Source organism: Cheilinus undulatus, linkage group 13, assembly GCF_018320785.1.
Source record: "Cheilinus undulatus linkage group 13, ASM1832078v1, whole genome shotgun sequence".
Classification (NCBI taxonomy): Eukaryota; Metazoa; Chordata; class Actinopteri; order Labriformes; family Labridae; genus Cheilinus; species Cheilinus undulatus.
The window spans coordinates 164,964-184,331 of record NC_054877.1 but is presented as its reverse complement, the minus strand read 5'-3'; the positions used below and the strand labels follow the sequence as shown (position 1 = coordinate 184,331).

The 19,368-nt window shown below is 43.5% G+C and overlaps 1 protein-coding gene across 2 annotated transcripts in view; it reads right to left on the bottom strand.

Annotated features, from left to right (window-relative positions):
- The window catches only part of dars2 (aspartyl-tRNA synthetase 2, mitochondrial), a 60,061-nt gene that overhangs the window by 15,232 nt on the left and 25,461 nt on the right, over positions 1-19,368 (bottom strand). For both annotated transcript variants that reach the window (XM_041802536.1, XM_041802537.1), the window contains exons 2-5: positions 18,188-18,287; positions 13,110-13,176; positions 12,924-13,025; positions 182-277 (exon numbers count right to left, since the gene is read on the bottom strand). In XM_041802536.1, the coding sequence (XP_041658470.1) occupies positions 182-277; positions 12,924-13,025; positions 13,110-13,176; positions 18,188-18,287 (365 nt within the window). The remainder of the gene's footprint in view (positions 1-181; positions 278-12,923; positions 13,026-13,109; positions 13,177-18,187; positions 18,288-19,368) is intronic.

The following is a 19,368-nucleotide window of genomic DNA, read 5'->3' as shown; positions in this document are numbered from 1 at the left end:
TTAAGCAGCAGTTAATGCCTCATGTTTCCTGGTTAACGACTACCTCCTTATTCATCTATTTCCTTTAACTAGCAATTAGACTCATTACTATGCAGTTAATGTTAACATAATGCCAAAGTGTTACCATATCATTTGCATAAGATCATAAAACAGTGCACATACATTTCTGTTGGAGACTTACTTTGACAAAGTCTTTAATTTCAAAAGGTAACTTCTGGCACACATTGAGAACCTCCACATTCTCAGCAAGGATTTCAATTTCTCCTGTTGGCATGGCCTGTTGGTGCAGACACAGCAGATTAAGAGGAAGGAAAAATATGACTTCAAACAATGTTAAAATTCAGTATACCTCCATCTGAAAAAGAGTTAAGGTTTTTCAAATGTATGTTTGGAAATATGATCATTAGGAAATACCCCAGATGTTGTGCTTTGAATTGCTTCAGATTTAACTTTGACTACTGCACATCTCTGAACTTTCCTCTATTGTCTGGCAGTAAGAATCTGTGTTCGCCAAGGGGTGAGGATTCAGTTCTTAATATATTATAAATGTTTAACCCTGATACTGGAGATAAATAATTTAAAAGCTTCTCCAGAACTGCCACATGCATGTTTCAGTACTTTGAATTGTGTTTTGGCAGTTGTATGCTGCCACCTGCTGGACAACCACATGCTTCAAACTTCATGTAAACCCTAGAGAAAGTAAAGAAATGTGTGTTTTACTAGATTATTGCTTTGTTGTAACAATGCTTCTTTGCCATAAATCTGTTGGAGAGTCTGTTTATTTCCCTTTTAGATGGAGCAACATTTGTAAGGAACATGCGTTTGTGGGATGAGCAGCAGAGCTGAGGATGCATGTTGCTGTTGATATTGGCTGCGTTTCCATTACCTTTAGAAATGAGCAAACTAAATAGTGTGCTAAAAAAAAAATTAGTAATGGAAACACCTAAATTTCAAAAAAACCTGTAAAATATTGCAAAAAAGTTTTTACGCTTTCGCGAGGAGGTTTTTCAGACGTTTCGATAAAGAAATATATTGCAAAAGTGTAATGGAAACACTTTTTACAGGTCACGTGACCAGTTCACTCCGAGACGACATGGCGCGGTACATGTGTACCTGTATGGACTTAACATCATACTTCTACCCTTACTCGTGGCTTTCACCATACATACGGACTCTGCCTCTGAACTATCATCCGTTACCTTCGTCTTTTGTTCAAAATTATCAAGGCAACCGCCGTAGATGTAACCAAACCGTACCAACACCAGACCTGCCGACCTTGGCAAAATATTTTGAGTACTACTTGCGTCATTCGGCATTTCTCTCAGATTTTTGCAACTCCTTTGCTTTGCACACAGTAATTTCCTCATTCACTGTCTGGATTGGTTCACTAACTGGAATGGGTGTATATATATATATATGCACTGCCTGGCCAAAAAAAAAGTCGCCACCAAAAAAAGGTCACACACTCTAATATTTCATTTAACCACCTTTAGCTTTGATTACAGCACGCATTCGCTGTGGCATTGTTTGATAAGCTTCTGCAATGTCACAAGATTTATTTCCATCCAGTGTTGCATTAATTTTAATACTGATGATGGGAGAGTCTGACCACTGCGCAAAGCCTTCTCCAGCACATCCCAAAGATTCTCAATGGAGTTAAGGTCTGGACTCTGTGGTGGCCAATCCATGTGTGAAAATGAGGTCTCACGCTCCCTGAACCACTCTTTCAGAATTTGAGCCCGATGAATCCTGGCATTGACATCTTGGAATATGCCCGTGCCATTAGGGAAGAAAAAATCCATTGTTTAAGAAATGAGAAGTTAGTCACTGCATCAGCTGGGGTTAAATAACTTGTTGTCAACTGAAAGATAATTGCCCATGCAGTAATTGTATCTATTAAGCATTTATTTGACACGGACACAGAGTAACATTGATGCTGTGACATTTAATCATACACAGGTCCCAGATGCACTGCTGTCAGTGTTTATAGCAAAGTGCTAATTTTCAACACCTGTCCATGGGAGACTTATAAATTTAAAACCTGTAGCACAAGTTATAAAACGTTTGTTACATCTCTAAAACCAACATGTAACCAAAATACATGCTCAGTAAGTGAAAGTACTTGAAAAACGCTCAAATTACAGCCCCACATTAATGTCTGACAAAGCTAACAGCCAATCACTGTTAAGGATTTTGGGGTGCAGCAGAGAAGAGAGACACTGATGGTTCATCTCCACATTCAGACACAAAAAAAGAGCAATCTGCAGGAAGCTGACTAACTTCACAGAAGTGTTGGTGCTTGAAGACGATTACAACAATATGATTTGGAAATCAGACCTTAACATAGATCAGACAGAGGAGCAGATGAGCTCCATTCATGCTGTCATTTGCTGCTGTAATCCTTTTATCATTCTTTTTTACTTTTTACTTTAGGCAGGACCAGCAGACAGCTGAAGTCTTTTTCTGTGTTCATTCTGTTTACTTACACTTTAAAACGTGTTCTAGAGACTGAAGTGTGTTTCTGTGTTCATCTTTTACCTGACTGAAGTGATATTTGTAAATATCGCCATATTATATAAACACCGATATTGTTAATCCTAGTCAGACTAAGAAAAAGAGTAAAGTTTTATGTTCTTATGTGGACCTTTTTGATGGATTTCTTGCAGGTCAGTTCAAAAGGACCAAGGACCACAGTTGGCCCCCAGGCCATAGTTTGGACACCCCTTACATATTTCCTGATACTCAGAGCAATAGGAAACTATTTCTAACATTATTATAAATTCATTAAACACTGTTAGAGTTTGGTTTATATTGTAGTTTCACACTGGGGTCTGATGTTTATAGAGCTAATGTCAATGAATAAATCCCTCTGTTCTCTCTAACAGTGATAACAGCAGCACTATTGGAGTTCAACGGTAATGTAGTGGCAACAAAAAAAAACAAAAAAAACCTCCTTTGCCACTTCCTGCAGGACATGAAGTTTTCTGACTCGTGCGTTCCATGTATAATCCAAAAGAAGAAAAAAGGCAGGAGTAAAATAAAGCAATCCGTCTCTTTATTCCAAATAAGTAAACGACAACTACTAAAACGACATAGCGACGGTCAGAAATACTGTTGCTCCCTATCCTGCTTAGTTGAAAGACCCTCCCCTTAGGGCATGTGTTTTGCAGGTATCCTTACATCACTTTACTACACTAGGCTGCACTTTACGGCAGAGGGTAAATTTGTGGTAGCAGGACAAACCAATCGAGCACAGGTATCCTGATTAGATGCAAATACTACAATAAACTAATATTATCAAAAGATTGCATGCAAGACTATCTTACAATCCTAACATAAAAATCAAAAAATAAATAAACTACTATCTAAATTAGGCAAAATATGCAAAACTATACCTAAATTACTTTATGGCTCTAACAGGTAATTAAAACTAAAAATCTGTCACCAAATCGTGTCTTTACCCTAACAATACACACAACGTTTATGCAGTGTGTGGCTGTATAGATCTACTCCTCCATGCTCCTGTCTCTCTCTCCCTTATCTCTCCATCACACTGCTGTCTGTCTGTCCGTGTCATATCAGACATGTATGCTACATTCAGACCTGTATGCTACATTCAGACCTGTATGCTACATTCAGACCTGCATGCTACATTCAGACCTGCATGCTACACTCAGACCTGCATGCTACATTCAGACCTGTATGCTACATTCAGACCTGTATGCTACATTCAGACCTGCATGCTACATTCAGACCTGCATGCTACACTCAGACCTGTATGCTACATTCAGACCTGTATGCTACATTCAGACCTGCATGCTACATTCAGACCTGCATGCTACACTCAGACCTGTATGCTACATTCAGACCTGTATGCTACATTCAGACCTGTATGCTACATTCAGACCTGCATGCTACATTCAGACCTGCATGCTACACTCAGACCTGCGTGCTACACTCAGACCTGCGTGCTACAGACAGACCTGTGTGCTACAGACAGACCTGTGTGCTACATTCAGACGTGTATGCTACATTCAGACCTGTATGCAACATTCAGACGTGTATGCTACATTCAGACCTGTATGCTACATTCAGAACTGTCTGCTACATTCAGACCTGTATGCTACCTTCAGACCTGTCTGCTACATTCAGACCTGTCTGCTACATTCAGACCTGTCTGCTACATTCAGACCTGCATGCTACACTCAGACCTGCATGCTACATTCAGACCTGCATGCTACACTCAGACCTGTATGCTACATTCAGACCTGTATGCTACACTCAGACCTGCATGCTACATTCAGACCTGTCTGCTACATTCAGACCTGGATGCTACATTCAGACCTGCATGCTACATTCAGACCTGCATGCTACACTCAGACCTGTGTGCTACACTCAGACCTGTGTGCTACACACAGACCTGTGTGCAACAGACAGACCTGTGTGCTACATTCAGACCTGTATGCTACACTCAGACCTGCATGCTACATTCAGACCTGTGTGCTACACTCAGACCTGTGTAATACACTCAGACCTGTGTGCTACACACAGACCTGTGTGCTACAGACAGACCTGTGTGCTACATTCAGACCTTTCTGCTACATTCAGACCTGTTTGCTACATTCAGACCTGTCTGCTACATTCAGACCTGCATGCTACACTCAGACCTGTTTGCTACATTCAGACCTGCATGCTACATTCAGACCTGCATGCTACACTCAGACCTGTATGCTACATTCAGACATGTATGCTACATTCAGACCTGTATGCTACATTCAGACCTGCATGCTACATTCAGACCTGCATGCTACACTCAGACCTGTATGCTACATTCAGACCTGTATGCTACACTCAGACCTGCATGCTACATTCAGACCTGTCTGCTACATTCAGACCTGGATGCTACATTCAGACCTGCATGCTACATTCAGACCTGCATGCTACACTCAGACCTGTGTGCTACACTCAGACCTGTGTGCTACACACAGACCTGTGTGCAACAGACAGACCTGTCTGCTACATTCAGACGTGTATGCTACATTCAGACCTGTCTGCTACATTCAGACCTGTATGCTACATTCAGACCTGTCTGCTACATTCAGACGTGTATGCTACATTCAGACCTGTCTGCAACATTCAGATGTGTATGCTACATTCAGACCTGTATGCTACATCCAGACGTGTATGCTACATTTAGACCTTTCTGATACATTCAGACCTGTTTGCTACATTCAGACCTGTTTGCTACATTCAGACCTGTGTGCTACATTCAGACCTGTCTGCTACATTCAGACCTGTATGCTACCTTCAGACCTGTCTGCTACATTCAGAACTGTCTGCTACATTCAGACCTGTATGCTACCTTCAGACCTGTCTGCTACATTCAGACCTGTCTGCTACATTCAGACCTGTATGCTACATTCAGACCTGTCTGCTACATTCAGACCTGTCTGCTACATTCAGACCTATATGCTACCTTCAGACCATGTATGCTACATTCAGACCTGTCTGCTACATTCAGACCTGTATGCTACATTCAGACCTGTCTGCTACATTCAGACGTGTATGCTACATTCAGACCTGTCTGCAACATTCAGACGTGTATGCTACATTCAGAACTGTCTGCTACATTCAGACCTGTATGCTACCTTCAGACCTGTCTGCTACATTCAGACCTGTCTGCTACATTCAGACGTGTATGCTACATTCAGACCTGTCTGCTACATTCAGACGTGTATGCTACATTCAGACCTGTATGCTACATCCAGACGTGTATGCTACATTCAGACCTGTATGCTACATTCAGACGTGTATGCTACATTCAGACCTGTCTGCAACATTCAGACGTGTATGCTACATTCAGACCTGCATGCTACATTCAGACCTGCATGCTACACTCAGACCTGTGTGCTACACTCAGACCTGTGTGCTACACACAGACCTGTGTGCAACAGACAGACCTGTGTGCTTCATTCAGACCTGTATGCTACACTCAGACCTGCATGCTACATTCAGACCTGTGTGCTACACTCAGACCTGTGTGCTACACTCAGACCTGTGTGCTACACTCAGACCTGTGTGCTACATTCAGACCTGTATGCTACATTCAGACCTGTGTGCTTCACTCAGACCTGTGTGCTACACACGGACCTGTGTGCTACACACAGACCTGTGTGCTACATTCAGACCTGTATGATACATTTAGACCTGTATGCGACATTCAGACATGTATGCTACATTCAGACCTGTTTGCTACATTCAGACCTGTGTGCTACATTCAGACCTGTCTGCTACATTCAGACCTGTCTGCTACATTCAGACCTGTATGCTACCTTCAGACCTGTATGCTACCTTCAGACCTGTGTGCTACATTCAGACCTGTCTGCTACATTCAGACCTGTATGCTACATTCAGACCTGTATGCTACATTCAGACCTGTATGCTACATTCAGACCTGTCTGCTACATTCAGACCTGTATGCTACATTCAGACCATGCATGCTACATTCAGACCATGCATGCTACATTCAGACCTGTGTGCTACATTCAGACCTGTGTGCCACACTCAGACCTGTGTGCTACACACAGACCTGTGTGCTACATTGAGACCTGTATGCTACATTTAGACCTGTGTGCTACACTCAGACCTGTGTGCTACACACAGACCTGTATGCTACATTCAGACCTTTCTGCAACATTCAGACCTGTCTGCTACATTCAGACCTGCATGCTACATTCAGACCTGTCTGCTACATTCAGACGTGTATGCTACATTCAGACCTGTCTGCAACATTCAGACGTGTATGCCACCTTGAGACCTGTATGCTACATTCAGACCTGTATGCTACCTTCAGACCTGTATGCTACATTCAGAACTGTCTTCTACATTCAGAACTGTCTGCTACATTCAGACGTGTATGCTACATTCAGACCTGTCTGCAACATTCAGACCTGTATGCTACATTCAGACCTGTATGCTACATTCAGACCTGTATGCAACATTCAGACCTGTCTGTTACATTCAGAACTGTCTGCTACATTCAGACCTGTATGCTACATTCAGACCTGTCTGCTACATTCAGACGTGTATGCTACATTCAGACCTGTCTGCAACATTCAGACGTGTATGCTACATTCAGACCTGTATGCTACATTCAGAACTGTCTGCTACATTCAGACCTGTATGCTACCTTCAGACCTGTCTGCTACATTCAGACCTGTCTGCTACATTCAGACGTGTATGCTACATTCAGACCTGTCTGCTACATTCAGACGTGTATGCTACATTAAGACCTGTATGCTACATCCAGACGTGTATGCTACATTCAGACCTGTCTGCTACATTCAGACGTGTATGCTACCTTCAGACCTGCATGCTACATTCAGACCTGTGTGCTACACTCAGACCTGTGTGCTACACTCAGACCTGTGTGTTACACACAGACCTGTATGCTACATTCAGACCTGTGTGCTACACACAGACCTGTACGCTACGCACAGACCTGTGTGCTACATTCAGACCTGTATGATACATTTAGACCTGTATGCGACATTCAGACGTGCATGCTACATTTAGACCTGGATGCTACATTCAGACCTGTCTGCTACATTCAGACCTGTGTGTTACACACAGACCTGTGTGCAACAGACAGACCTGTGTGCTACATTCAGACCTGTATGCTACACTCAGACCTGCATGCTACATTCAGACCTGTGTGCTACACTCAGACCTGTGTGCTACACTCAGACCTGTGTGTTACACACAGACCTGTGTGCTACATTCAGACCTGTATGCTACATTCAGACCTGTGTGCTACATTCAGACCTGTGTGCTACACACGGACCTGTGTGCTACACACAGACCTGTCTGCTACATTCAGACTTGTATGATACATTTAGACCTGTATGCGACATTCAGACATGTATGCTACATTCAGACCTGTTTGCTACATTCAGACCTGTGTGCTACATTCAGACCTGTCTGCTACATTCAGACCTGTATGCTACCTTCAGACCTGTATGCTACATTCAGACCTGTGTGCTACATTCAGACCTGTCTGCTACATTCAGACCTGTATGCTACATTCAGTCCTGTATGCTACATTCAGACCTGTCTGCTACATTCAGAACTGAATGCTACATTCAGACCTGTATGCTACATTCAGACCTGTCTGCTACCTTCAGACCTGTCTGCTACATTCAGACGTGTATGCTACATTCAGAACTGTCTGCTACATTCAGACCTGCATGCTACATTCAGACCTGTCTGCTACATTCAGACGTGTATGCTACATTCAGACCTGTCTGCAACATTACGTATGCTACCTTCAGACCTGTATGCTACATTCAGACCTGTATGCTACCTTCAGACCTGTATGCTACATTCAGAACTGTCTGCTACATTCAGAACTGTCTGCTACATTCAGACCTGCATGCTACATTCAGACCTGTATGCTACATTCAGACGTGTATGCTACATTCAGACCTGTCTGCAACATTCAGACGTGTATGCTACATTCAGACCTGTATGCTACATTCAGACCTGTATGCTACATTCAGACCTGTCTGCTACATTCAGACGTGTATGCTACATTCAGACCTGTCTGCAACATTCAGACGTGTATGCTACATTCAGACCTGTATGCTACCTTCAGACCTGTGTGCTACATTCAGACCTGTATGCTACATTCAGACCTGTATGCTACCTTCAGACCTGTATGCTACATTCAGAACTGTCTGCTACATTCAGAACTGTCTGCTACATTCAGACCTGCATGCTACATTCAGACCTGTATGCTACATTCAGACCTGTATGCTACCTTCAGACCTGTATGCTACATTCAGAACTGTCTGCTACATTCAGAACTGTCTGCTACATTCAGACCTGCATGCTACATTCAGACCTGTCTGCTACATTCAGACGTGTATGCTACATTCAGACCTGTCTGCAACATTCAGACGTGTATGCTACATTCAGACCTGTATGCTACATTCAGACCTGTCTGCAACATTCAGACCTGTCTGCTACATTCAGACGTGTATCCTACATTCAGACCTGTCTGCAACATTCAGACGTGTATGCTACATTCAGACCTGTATGCTACATTCAGACCTGTCTGCAACATTCAGACCTGTCTGCTACATTCAGACGTGTATGCTACATTCAGACCTGTCTGCAACATTCAGACCTGTATGCTACATTCAGACCTGTATGCTACATTCAGACCTGTATGCAACATTCAGACCTGTCTGTTACATTCAGAACTGTCTGCTACATTCAGACCTGTATGCTACATTCAGACCTGTCTGCTACATTCAGACGTGTATGCTACATTCAGACCTGTCTGCAACATTCAGACGTGTATGCTACATTCAGACCTGTATGCTACATTCAGAACTGTCTGCTACATTCAGACCTGTCTGCTACATTCAGACCTGTCTGCTACATTCAGACCTGTCTGCTACATTCAGACGTGTATGCTACATTCAGACCTGTCTGCTACATTCAGACGTGTATGCTACATTAAGACCTGTATGCTACATCCAGACGTGTATGCTACATTCAGACCTGTCTGCTACATTCAGACGTGTATGCTACCTTCAGACCTGCATGCTACATTCAGACCTGTGTGCTACACACAGACCTGTGTGCTACACTCAGACCTGTGTGTTACACACAGACCTGTATGCGACATTCAGACGTGTATGCTACATTTAGACCTGGATGCTACATTCAGACCTGTATGCTACATTCAGACCTGTACGCTACATTCAGACCTGTCTGCTACATTAAGACCTGGATGCTACATTCAGACCTGCATGCTACATTCAGACCTGCATGCTACACTCAGACCTGTGTGTTACACACAGACCTGTGTGCAACAGACAGACCTGTGTGCTACATTCAGACCTGTATGCTACACTCAGACCTGCATGCTACATTCAGACCTGTGTGCTACACTCAGACCTGTGTGCTACACTCAGACCTGTGTGTTACACACAGACCTGTGTGCTACATTCAGACCTGTATGCTACATTCAGACCTGTGTGCTACATTCAGACCTGTGTGCTACACACGGACCTGTGTGCTACATTCAGACCTGTCTGCTACATTCAGACGTGTATGCTACATTCAGACCTGTCTGCTACATTCAGACGTGTATGCTACCTTCAGACCTGCATGCTACATTCAGACCTGTGTGCTACATTCAGACCTGTCTGCTACATTCAGACCTGTATGCTACCTTCAGACCTGTATGCTACATTCAGACCTGTGTGCTACATTCAGACCTGTCTGCTACATTCAGACCTGTATGCTACATTCAGTCCTGTATGCTACATTCAGACCTGTCTGCTACATTCAGACCTGCATGCTACATTCAGACCTGTATGCTACATTCAGACCTGTCTGCTACCTTCAGACCTGTCTGCTACATTCAGACGTGTATGCTACATTCAGAACTGTCTGCTACATTCAGACCTGCATGCTACATTCAGACCTGTCTGCTACATTCAGACGTGTATGCTACATTCAGACCTGTCTGCAACATTCAGACGTGTATGCTACCTTCAGACCTGTATGCTACATTCAGACCTGTATGCTACCTTCAGACCTGTATGCTACATTCAGAACTGTCTGCTACATTCAGAACTGTCTGCTACATTCAGACCTGCATGCTACATTCAGACCTGTATGCTACATTCAGACGTGTATGCTACATTCAGACCTGTCTGCAACATTCAGACGTGTATGCTACATTCAGACCTGTATGCTACATTCAGACCTGTATGCAACATTCAGACCTGTCTGCTACATTCAGACGTGTATGCTACATTCAGACCTGTCTGCAACATTCAGACGTGTATGCTACATTCAGACCTGTATGCTACCTTCAGACCTGTGTGCTACATTCAGACCTGTCTGCTACATTCAGACCTGTATGCTACATTCAGTCCTGTATGCTACATTCAGACCTGTCTGCTACATTCAGAACTGAATGCTACATTCAGACCTGTATGCTACATTCAGACCTGTCTGCTACCTTCAGACCTGTCTGCTACATTCAGACGTGTATGCTACATTCAGAACTGTCTGCTACATTCAGACCTGCATGCTACATTCAGACCTGTCTGCTACATTCAGACGTGTATGCTACATTCAGACCTGTCTGCAACATTCAGACGTGTATGCTACCTTCAGACCTGTATGCTACATTCAGACCTGTATGCTACCTTCAGACCTGTATGCTACATTCAGAACTGTCTGCTACATTCAGAACTGTCTGCTACATTCAGACCTGCATGCTACATTCAGACCTGTATGCTACATTCAGACCTGTATGCTACCTTCAGACCTGTATGCTACATTCAGAACTGTCTGCTACATTCAGAACTGTCTGCTACATTCAGACCTGCATGCTACATTCAGACCTGTCTGCTACATTCAGACGTGTATGCTACATTCAGACCTGTCTGCAACATTCAGACGTGTATGCTACATTCAGACCTGTATGCTACATTCAGACCTGTCTGCAACATTCAGACCTGTCTGCTACATTCAGACGTGTATCCTACATTCAGACCTGTCTGCAACATTCAGACGTGTATGCTACATTCAGACCTGTATGCTACATTCAGATGTGTGTTGGCTTGTTAACCAAACAGCAGCAGCCACGATATTAGTGAAGAGAAAATGCATCGTTTTATACATTTATCTTTACCCAGAAGTTAACGTACGAGCCGTGACGTATGAGCTAGTGCAGGGTACTTTCTCGCCATTGTATCAGCAGCAGAACGTGGCCGCTCACACTGTAGACACAGAGGATTTTGCATGACGAGAGGAAATAAAAATTCAAGGATTGGGCATGAATTTCAAATCTTACATCAAAGTGGAGTGACGTTTTTGCGGCCACAGGTAAAACTGCGCGCCTGGCATGCACGCACCTCTCTGACCTCGTCATCACACAGGGAGGAGGTCAGAGGGCAGGAGGCAGGAAGGAGGGGAGCGGGGATATAACGTTCTAGGTTCAGCAGACTCATTTTTCTCCGTTACTCTGCATAATCGGTTTAAACTGCTTCACCACGCTGCTGCATCTGCTGTCAGACATGAGTACGACGGTGCACATTTCCCTCAGAACTCACACGTCCGCAGCTTTTTGCCTAGTTTAGAGAGGCGTGACAGCGTATTTTCATGTCAAATTGCATACCTGGTATGCAAAATGTGTACAGGTTGGCAGGTCTTCAACATGCAACAGGTTTTGAGCCTCCAGCTTCCTTGCAGCGGATTCTCGTGAGATGAGATCTTACAAGAATCACAAGGCTACTGCCTGAAATGCTCGTCAATGGAAACACATTCAGAGCGACACTGTACTTTGTCGAAATTTTAGAAATATTGCTTTGACTTTGTGAAAAATATAATGGAAACCCAGCTACAGACTGTTGTTTTGAGCTTCTGGTACCCCCAGGATTGGCAGGCGCTGCCAATCCTGGGGGTTTAAACCAGGAGTTTAAAACAAGAGTTGATAGCAACAGCAGAATAAGCTGTTGGGCAGAGAAGATCTGACACATTCTGGACACAACCCACCTACTGAGCTCTGCTGGTTCTTTAAATGAGTGGAGACTTAACGACTTAGATTAGCTTTTGCCAGGTTTGACCCTGGATGGCTCCCCAGGAAATAAAACAAAAAAGAAGTCCGACGCTTAAAACCGTCACAGCATGTTCCTTCCAAATGTGGCCCCATTTAAAGGGGAAAAAAGGCTCTCCAACAAAACAAAGATTTATTGCCAAGAAGCACTGTTACAACAAAGAAATAATGTACCAAACACAGATGTCCTCACTTCTGTGCTACGTTCAGTTCATGCTGGGTGTCCTGACTGAAACACAGGGCCTGGTTTTGATAGGGAGTCACAGAAGTGAGCACAGACCTTGTTCTCCTGTCCAGCTGGTCGTCTCTGGACTGTTCCTGTCACCTTGATGACGGACTCGACTGTGAGATCACTCAGCACTGCTTTCAGATGACTAGCAGACTTAAAGCAGAGAGAGAACAAAGCTTTAAGGTTACGCCATTATGATAAAAAAACATTTTGTGTTTGAATTGTGTTCATTCTTACCTCTTCTTGAGGTATTAGAACTTGTGTGAAGCCGCTAAAATCCCGCAGGATGATGAACATATCGTGCCTGTAACAGGCAGAAAGACGGCTCAATCATTAGGCTGTATGAAACTCAAAATGTCTGACTTGGAAGTCAGAAATCTGACAGTTAGTAGCAGTGATTCTCAGCTGGTTCAGGCCTCAGGACCCACCACCAGTAATTAAGACCTACATATCTGAAAAATTTAAGCCACTCAGATTTATTCAGTGAAAACTATTGCAGTTTGGACGTTACATAGAAAAAAAGCTTTGACAGAACAAACATTTAAAAAGCACACGGTGGCAGAATCCCTGGGAGGACATGCAGAGCTCAGGCTTGAAGGGCTATGGTTAGGTCCTGGTCTGACTAAGGGTCTCATTTTTAAACCTTAGACCTCATCTTAGCCTCTCCCTTTGGATCTGCGTGTCCATGTCAGCTGTAGGGGTGTCCCAATTCTCTTCTGAGCCAAGGGCTCCTCGCTCACAGAGCTGTTCCTTGCGCCCGCTCGTCCGCTCAGAGGGGATTCACGCTGCTTTGCTCATTATCGCTCCAACTTCCACTCAAATTTCTACCCGCTCCACTCAAATCACTCACCGCTCGCTCAACGAAAACACGGAAGCGCATTACCATTACCATCTTCTCGGTTTCAGACACTGGGAAATACTGATGTTTTTAAAAAATGATGATGGTGTTAATATTAGTATATCAACACTGTGCAGGCATCTCAAGTCTCTCGGATTATTCTGGCGGAAAGCCCAGTCTGACGTGCTGATGTCGCTGTCTCTCTGCAGGAGCAGTGAAACCAACACGGGATGCTTCACGGATACAAATTCTTGCAGATGCATTCTGGGTGAGACATGCTTCAGACACATGGTGTGAGCGGTACCGGTACTGGTGTGAGCGGTACCGGTACTGGTGTGAGCGGTACCGGTACTGTTGTGAGCGGCACCGGTACTGGTGTGAGCGGTACCGGTACTGTTGTGAGCGGTACCGGTACTGTTGTGAGCGGTACCGGTACTGGTGTGAGCGGTACCGGTACTGTTGTGAGCGGTACCGGTACTGGTGTGAGCGGTACCGGAGCGAAATTGGAGCGGGATGGAGCGCGAGATAAGGTGCCGGTCCAGCTTTTTAAACCGCTCCGCGCTCTGGCCAAAATCCTTCCGCTCGCGCTCCCCGCTCGCTCCCGCTCCCCGCTCGCTCCCGCTCCGCTCACATGCTCTGCCTGAAACACAGATTTTCCAGGAGCACACTTAAAACCAAGGGCTATGATGAATTTCCCACCATGCACTGCGTTCAGTTGTGAAATGGCACAACGGACAATAAAGGAGACGCATAAATGTGAATATTTTCAGCATTTATGAACGATTAAAGAAAAAAACAACAGTTGTGTTTTCTCATATATTCAATCTTTAGCTACTAGGGATGGAAGTTGATTACATTTTCAACATGTAGACGTGTAAACGAGAACTTTTAACTGTAAATATGTGGAGAAGATCAACACAGAGATCCACAGTATGAAGGAGATGGTCGAAGCTTTACTGTCACCTGATGATGCAGCTGCTAATCAGCAACGTGTGATGATGAACAGCAATCAGGTGGCGTCTCACTTCCTGAGAGGAGGTTTCCACCCCTTCCTTCTACCGCTCTGATTCAGGGGCGAGGAGAAGGGATAGACTAAAGGGTTAAGGGGTAGAAACAGGGTGGGCCCTAAGTCTACAGTACGGTCTGGTAGATGAAAACCTGCCAGTTCACTTCCCAGGTACTGCCTCGGTGCCCTACAGCAGTGGTTCTCAACCTTGGGGTCGGGACCCCCTTGGGGGTTGCGAGACACTGACAGGGGGTCTCCAGATGCCTTAAAAAAATAAGAATATTTTTTGAATGACACTGTTGCCACTTTACACCAATTTTAACCCCTTTTCATCACTTTTTAACACCATTTTGCCATTTTTAACATATATTTGCAACTTAAAGCCCATTTTTGTCCATTTTGAACCCTTTCTACCACTTTTTTCTGCCTGTTTTTGTCACTTCTAAACCAATTCTTGCCACTTTCTGCCTATTGTTGACCCATTATTGCCACTATTAGCAAACTTTTACATCCCTTTTTGCCCAGTTTAACCATTAATCCCAGTTTTGCCAGTTTATATACATTTTTAATCCCAGTCAGCTTAATTTCCCTCAATTTTTTTGCACTTAAAAGCCATTTCAGCCACTTTAAAATCCACTTTTACCACTTCATTACCCATTCATGCCAATTTAATCAATTTTTGGTTATTTTCTGCCACTTTTTTTTCTAATTTTTGCCCATTTAAACCCATTTTTGTTCTTTTAAAATCCAATTTCTACACCTTTTCCACCATTATTCACTAGTTTAAGCAATTTTCACCCATTTTAAATATGCTTTTAACAAAAGCTATTTTCCTTTAAGAAGGCTATTTACAACACAAATGAATAGAAAGAGATATTTTTTTCTTTGATAAGAGTGGTTATTATTCAGGTCAAATATAAAGTATGGTTTTCACAGCTTTACTTCACAATGGTCCACGGTTTTGCTGACCTCCATGGGCCTCCAGTTTGGCTGGGTCCCAGAATGGTTCATGAATGTGTGTGGTGAATGGGTCCCCGGTCTCTGGCACCTTTATTTTGGGGGTCGCGGGCTGAAAAGGTTGAGAACCCCTGCCCTAGAGCAAGGCACTGAACTGATAGTTGCTCAGGCACTCCTCTGGGAGTAACAGCCGCTCAGTGACATCTCTCTAGTAGTGCGTGTCTACAGGATCCTGTTCCAGCATGTTTGTGTGGAGCATGTCCAACACTTGAACTTCCTCCTGAGGGATTAATAAGGAATATCTTGTCCTTCTTCTTCTCCGTTTGACTCTCTTCCTGTGATAATATGTAAGCTCTGGTTGTTTCAAAGAGATCTTGACAATAAGAGGATCATCATGGAATAAAAAGCTTTATCCCTGATGACAAATTTACTCGTTTTCACAGGAAAATGGATGCCTCACATGGATGCATGTCCCCCTAAGGCTTCCATACATCACTGACTTTCTGCCAGGTTAATTTTCAGGTTCACATTTGCAGCTACACCACTCACCAGTCGAGAACCCCCTTACACTGTGTTCCAAATCATTACGCTATTATTCTCTGTTTTTGTTCAAATTACAACAGATTTATTATTACAACAGACATTTACAGAGCTTAACAAATGTATTAGCCCACCCTAACCCTAACCACAGTCAGGTTTCTGCCACAGCTGCCCTAAATTAACAGCATTGGTAATTACCAAAATCATTTTGATGTTTCTGCAATGGTTAATACACCAATATGTAGAAGCTCTTTAACCCAAATGATATTTTTAATGCTAAAATAGAATTATTATTGTTATCCATGAATTTTCAAATGTACTGATTTACAAAAAAAACTGAAAAATAGTAAAGCACATGAATATTTCTGATGAATATGTCAGATTATAGTTATTTACTGTCATTCCTGAAGAGAAAAATGAGTTTTAGTGGTTGAATGTTATGCTTGATTCATTTCTGACTTCTCAGAGAAGCCCAGTGAGCCGGCTCACGTTTGGGTGAATTCAGTTTGAAATTCCTCATTCCTGTTCAAAATGGTAAAACATGGAGAGCTGACTGAAAATGAAAGAGTCCGCATTAAAGCACTTCATGATGCTGGATGGTCTCTGAGACAAACAGGGAGAGACAGAAAGTGTTCTCAGTGTGGTCAAGGATGCTTTGGAGTCAGTCGCCCAGACTGGTACTTAGAAAATGCGCCAATGAAGAGGCAGGAAACCAAAGTTAACTGAAGCAGATGTCAGACACCTGAAGATTTGAAGATCTAGAGACAGAAGGAAGAGCACTGCTGATCTTCAGGCAGAGATGAATCTTCTAGATCAGAGTCTGAGGAAGTCTCCAGAATGACCATGAGCAGACGACTGAGGGAACAAGGCTGAGAGGGAAGAACAGCTGCTAAGAAGCCATTATTGAGGCCTGCAAACATCCAGAAAGGCCTCAGATTATCCAGGGAGCACAAACACTGGACTGTTGATGACTGGAAGAAGGTCCTCTGGATGGACCAGTCCAAGTTTGAACTCTTGGGTCAGCATGGTCGTGTTTATGTCCGCAGAAAAGCTGGAGAAGGTTTTGATGCCAGATGCACCCACAGAGAAACACGGTGGAGAGTCCATTATGGTACGGGGTTCTATTCGTGGATACGGCGTGGGCAAAGGAGTGAAAATGGACGGGATCATGAACAAGAACGTCTACCACAACATCTTAGAGCATCATGGGATCCTTCTGGGCTGAATCTGATTGGTCGAGGGTTCATATGCTAACAAGACAATGACCCCAAGCAGACTTCAAAGCTGTGCAGAGACTATCTGAGCAAGAAAAAGGACTCTGGAGGACTGGAACTGATGGACTGGCCAAGTCAAAGTCCAGATTTGAATCCTATTGAACAGATTTGGGATTTAAGAGATTCAAAGATTGATGGCACAAAAGTTTGATCAGAGCACGTCTGTGGGAACAGCTAGGATCTATCTGGAGCTCAATAACAAAAGAGACTGAGGAAAAGTCCAGAAAAACAACGGCAGCAAGAATGAAGCTGTTATCAAGGCCAAAGGAGGCCGGTCAAAATATGAAGTTTATGGTTATTATGTGCGAAAAAGGACTGTTTAGTTGTTTCAGTTTGTTATCTGCCAAATCAATAACAATAACATTTTTAGTTTGAAACAAGTTTTTGAAAGATTTCTAAAATATTGATGTTTTCTCTTTTTTATGACAGGTGGTCTAATACACTTGTTAAGAACTGAATACATCAGTAAATCTAAAAACTTCATATATTGCCGAGCCCAGCTGCTGAGCCAAAAATACAACTTATGCTCTATTTAGTTTTTTAATATTCCCATCATCCTCGGCTTTGCGAGCACAGTATCTCTTAGCTCAAAGCTCTGCTGTATCTAGAGACATTGTAATGGTGTTTAATCATCTGCTGTCTGAAGGTCCAGCAGAGCTTTTACAGCTACCTTTTCACTTCTTTAATGTCTGTGCACTACCTGAGATACTGGACCCATCCACACAGAGTGACCTCCTCCCCCACATGATCTGTCTGGAGCTCTCCACACGTGTGACTCCTGAGGGACAGGCTGCTGGGACCTGAAAACAGACACAGTTCAGACCACACACAGGAAAGAGAGCTGGGTTTATCATGGCAACAGAGCCCACAGAGGTTATTCTCTGCAGGGTTTTAGCGGCTAACAGAACCACTCCAAGCAACACGTAGAACTGAAAGAACAAATTCAAGCTGCAAAGTAAGCCCGACGTTTAGTGAAGCAGAGCAGATTCACTGAGTCACTGCTGGTCTGATGGTTGAAGGCAATTTTGCAAACATAACTAATATTTCATTATAATAAGCATAAATATGAGGGGTGTCCCTAACTACACTCCAGGCAGATTAATGATGAGGTCAATCATTCTAATTATCCTCTGATAGCTGTATGCATGCGTTCTGGGGCCAAACACAACAAATAAACATCAGTTCTGTTCTCAAATCCCACTCAGTCCTCAGGTACAGCTGGATGGGGATCAGGGCTAGTTCATATCTGCATACCTGTAATTCACTTACTAAGCTAGCATCTGTCAACACTGGGATCACACGAGTAGAGACGAGCATCCCTACTCACCATGTGCTGCTGAGTCGTCAACAGAAATGACAAGATTATTGTAGTTAAAAATCCCTCTCTTTCTATGATTCCTGCTGCCTGGCTCTGAGAAATCCCCCCCTCCTCCTCTGACTCTCCTGATGGTCACCTGCATGGGCGGGGCTTCAGAGCCAATAAAGGCAGCCAGCTCACCTGTGCGGTTCCTGCTCAGAACAATGGAGCTGGCTGCAGGACAGGGATGTCTTCTCAAGTAAACAGTCTGAATGAGTATTTGACATGGAAGTCTCCCTGTGTCTGAAAGACCTCGTCTCCTTTAAACTAGTGATGCACGATAACTATTTTTCTGAACCGATACGGACAACCGATAATTTCCTACTCCTGATGGCCAATAACCGATAATAACCCATATATTTTTTTCAATTGTTGATTTAACAAAAGAAGTTTATTTGATGTGTTTATGCACGTCTGGGGGTAAGAAGGGGTTAATATGTAGTGAGCAAAGATATTTATAACTCATTTTAACTAATATCACTCATGTTTTTCAAAGAACAAAGAAGCATTCTGACTTTATAACT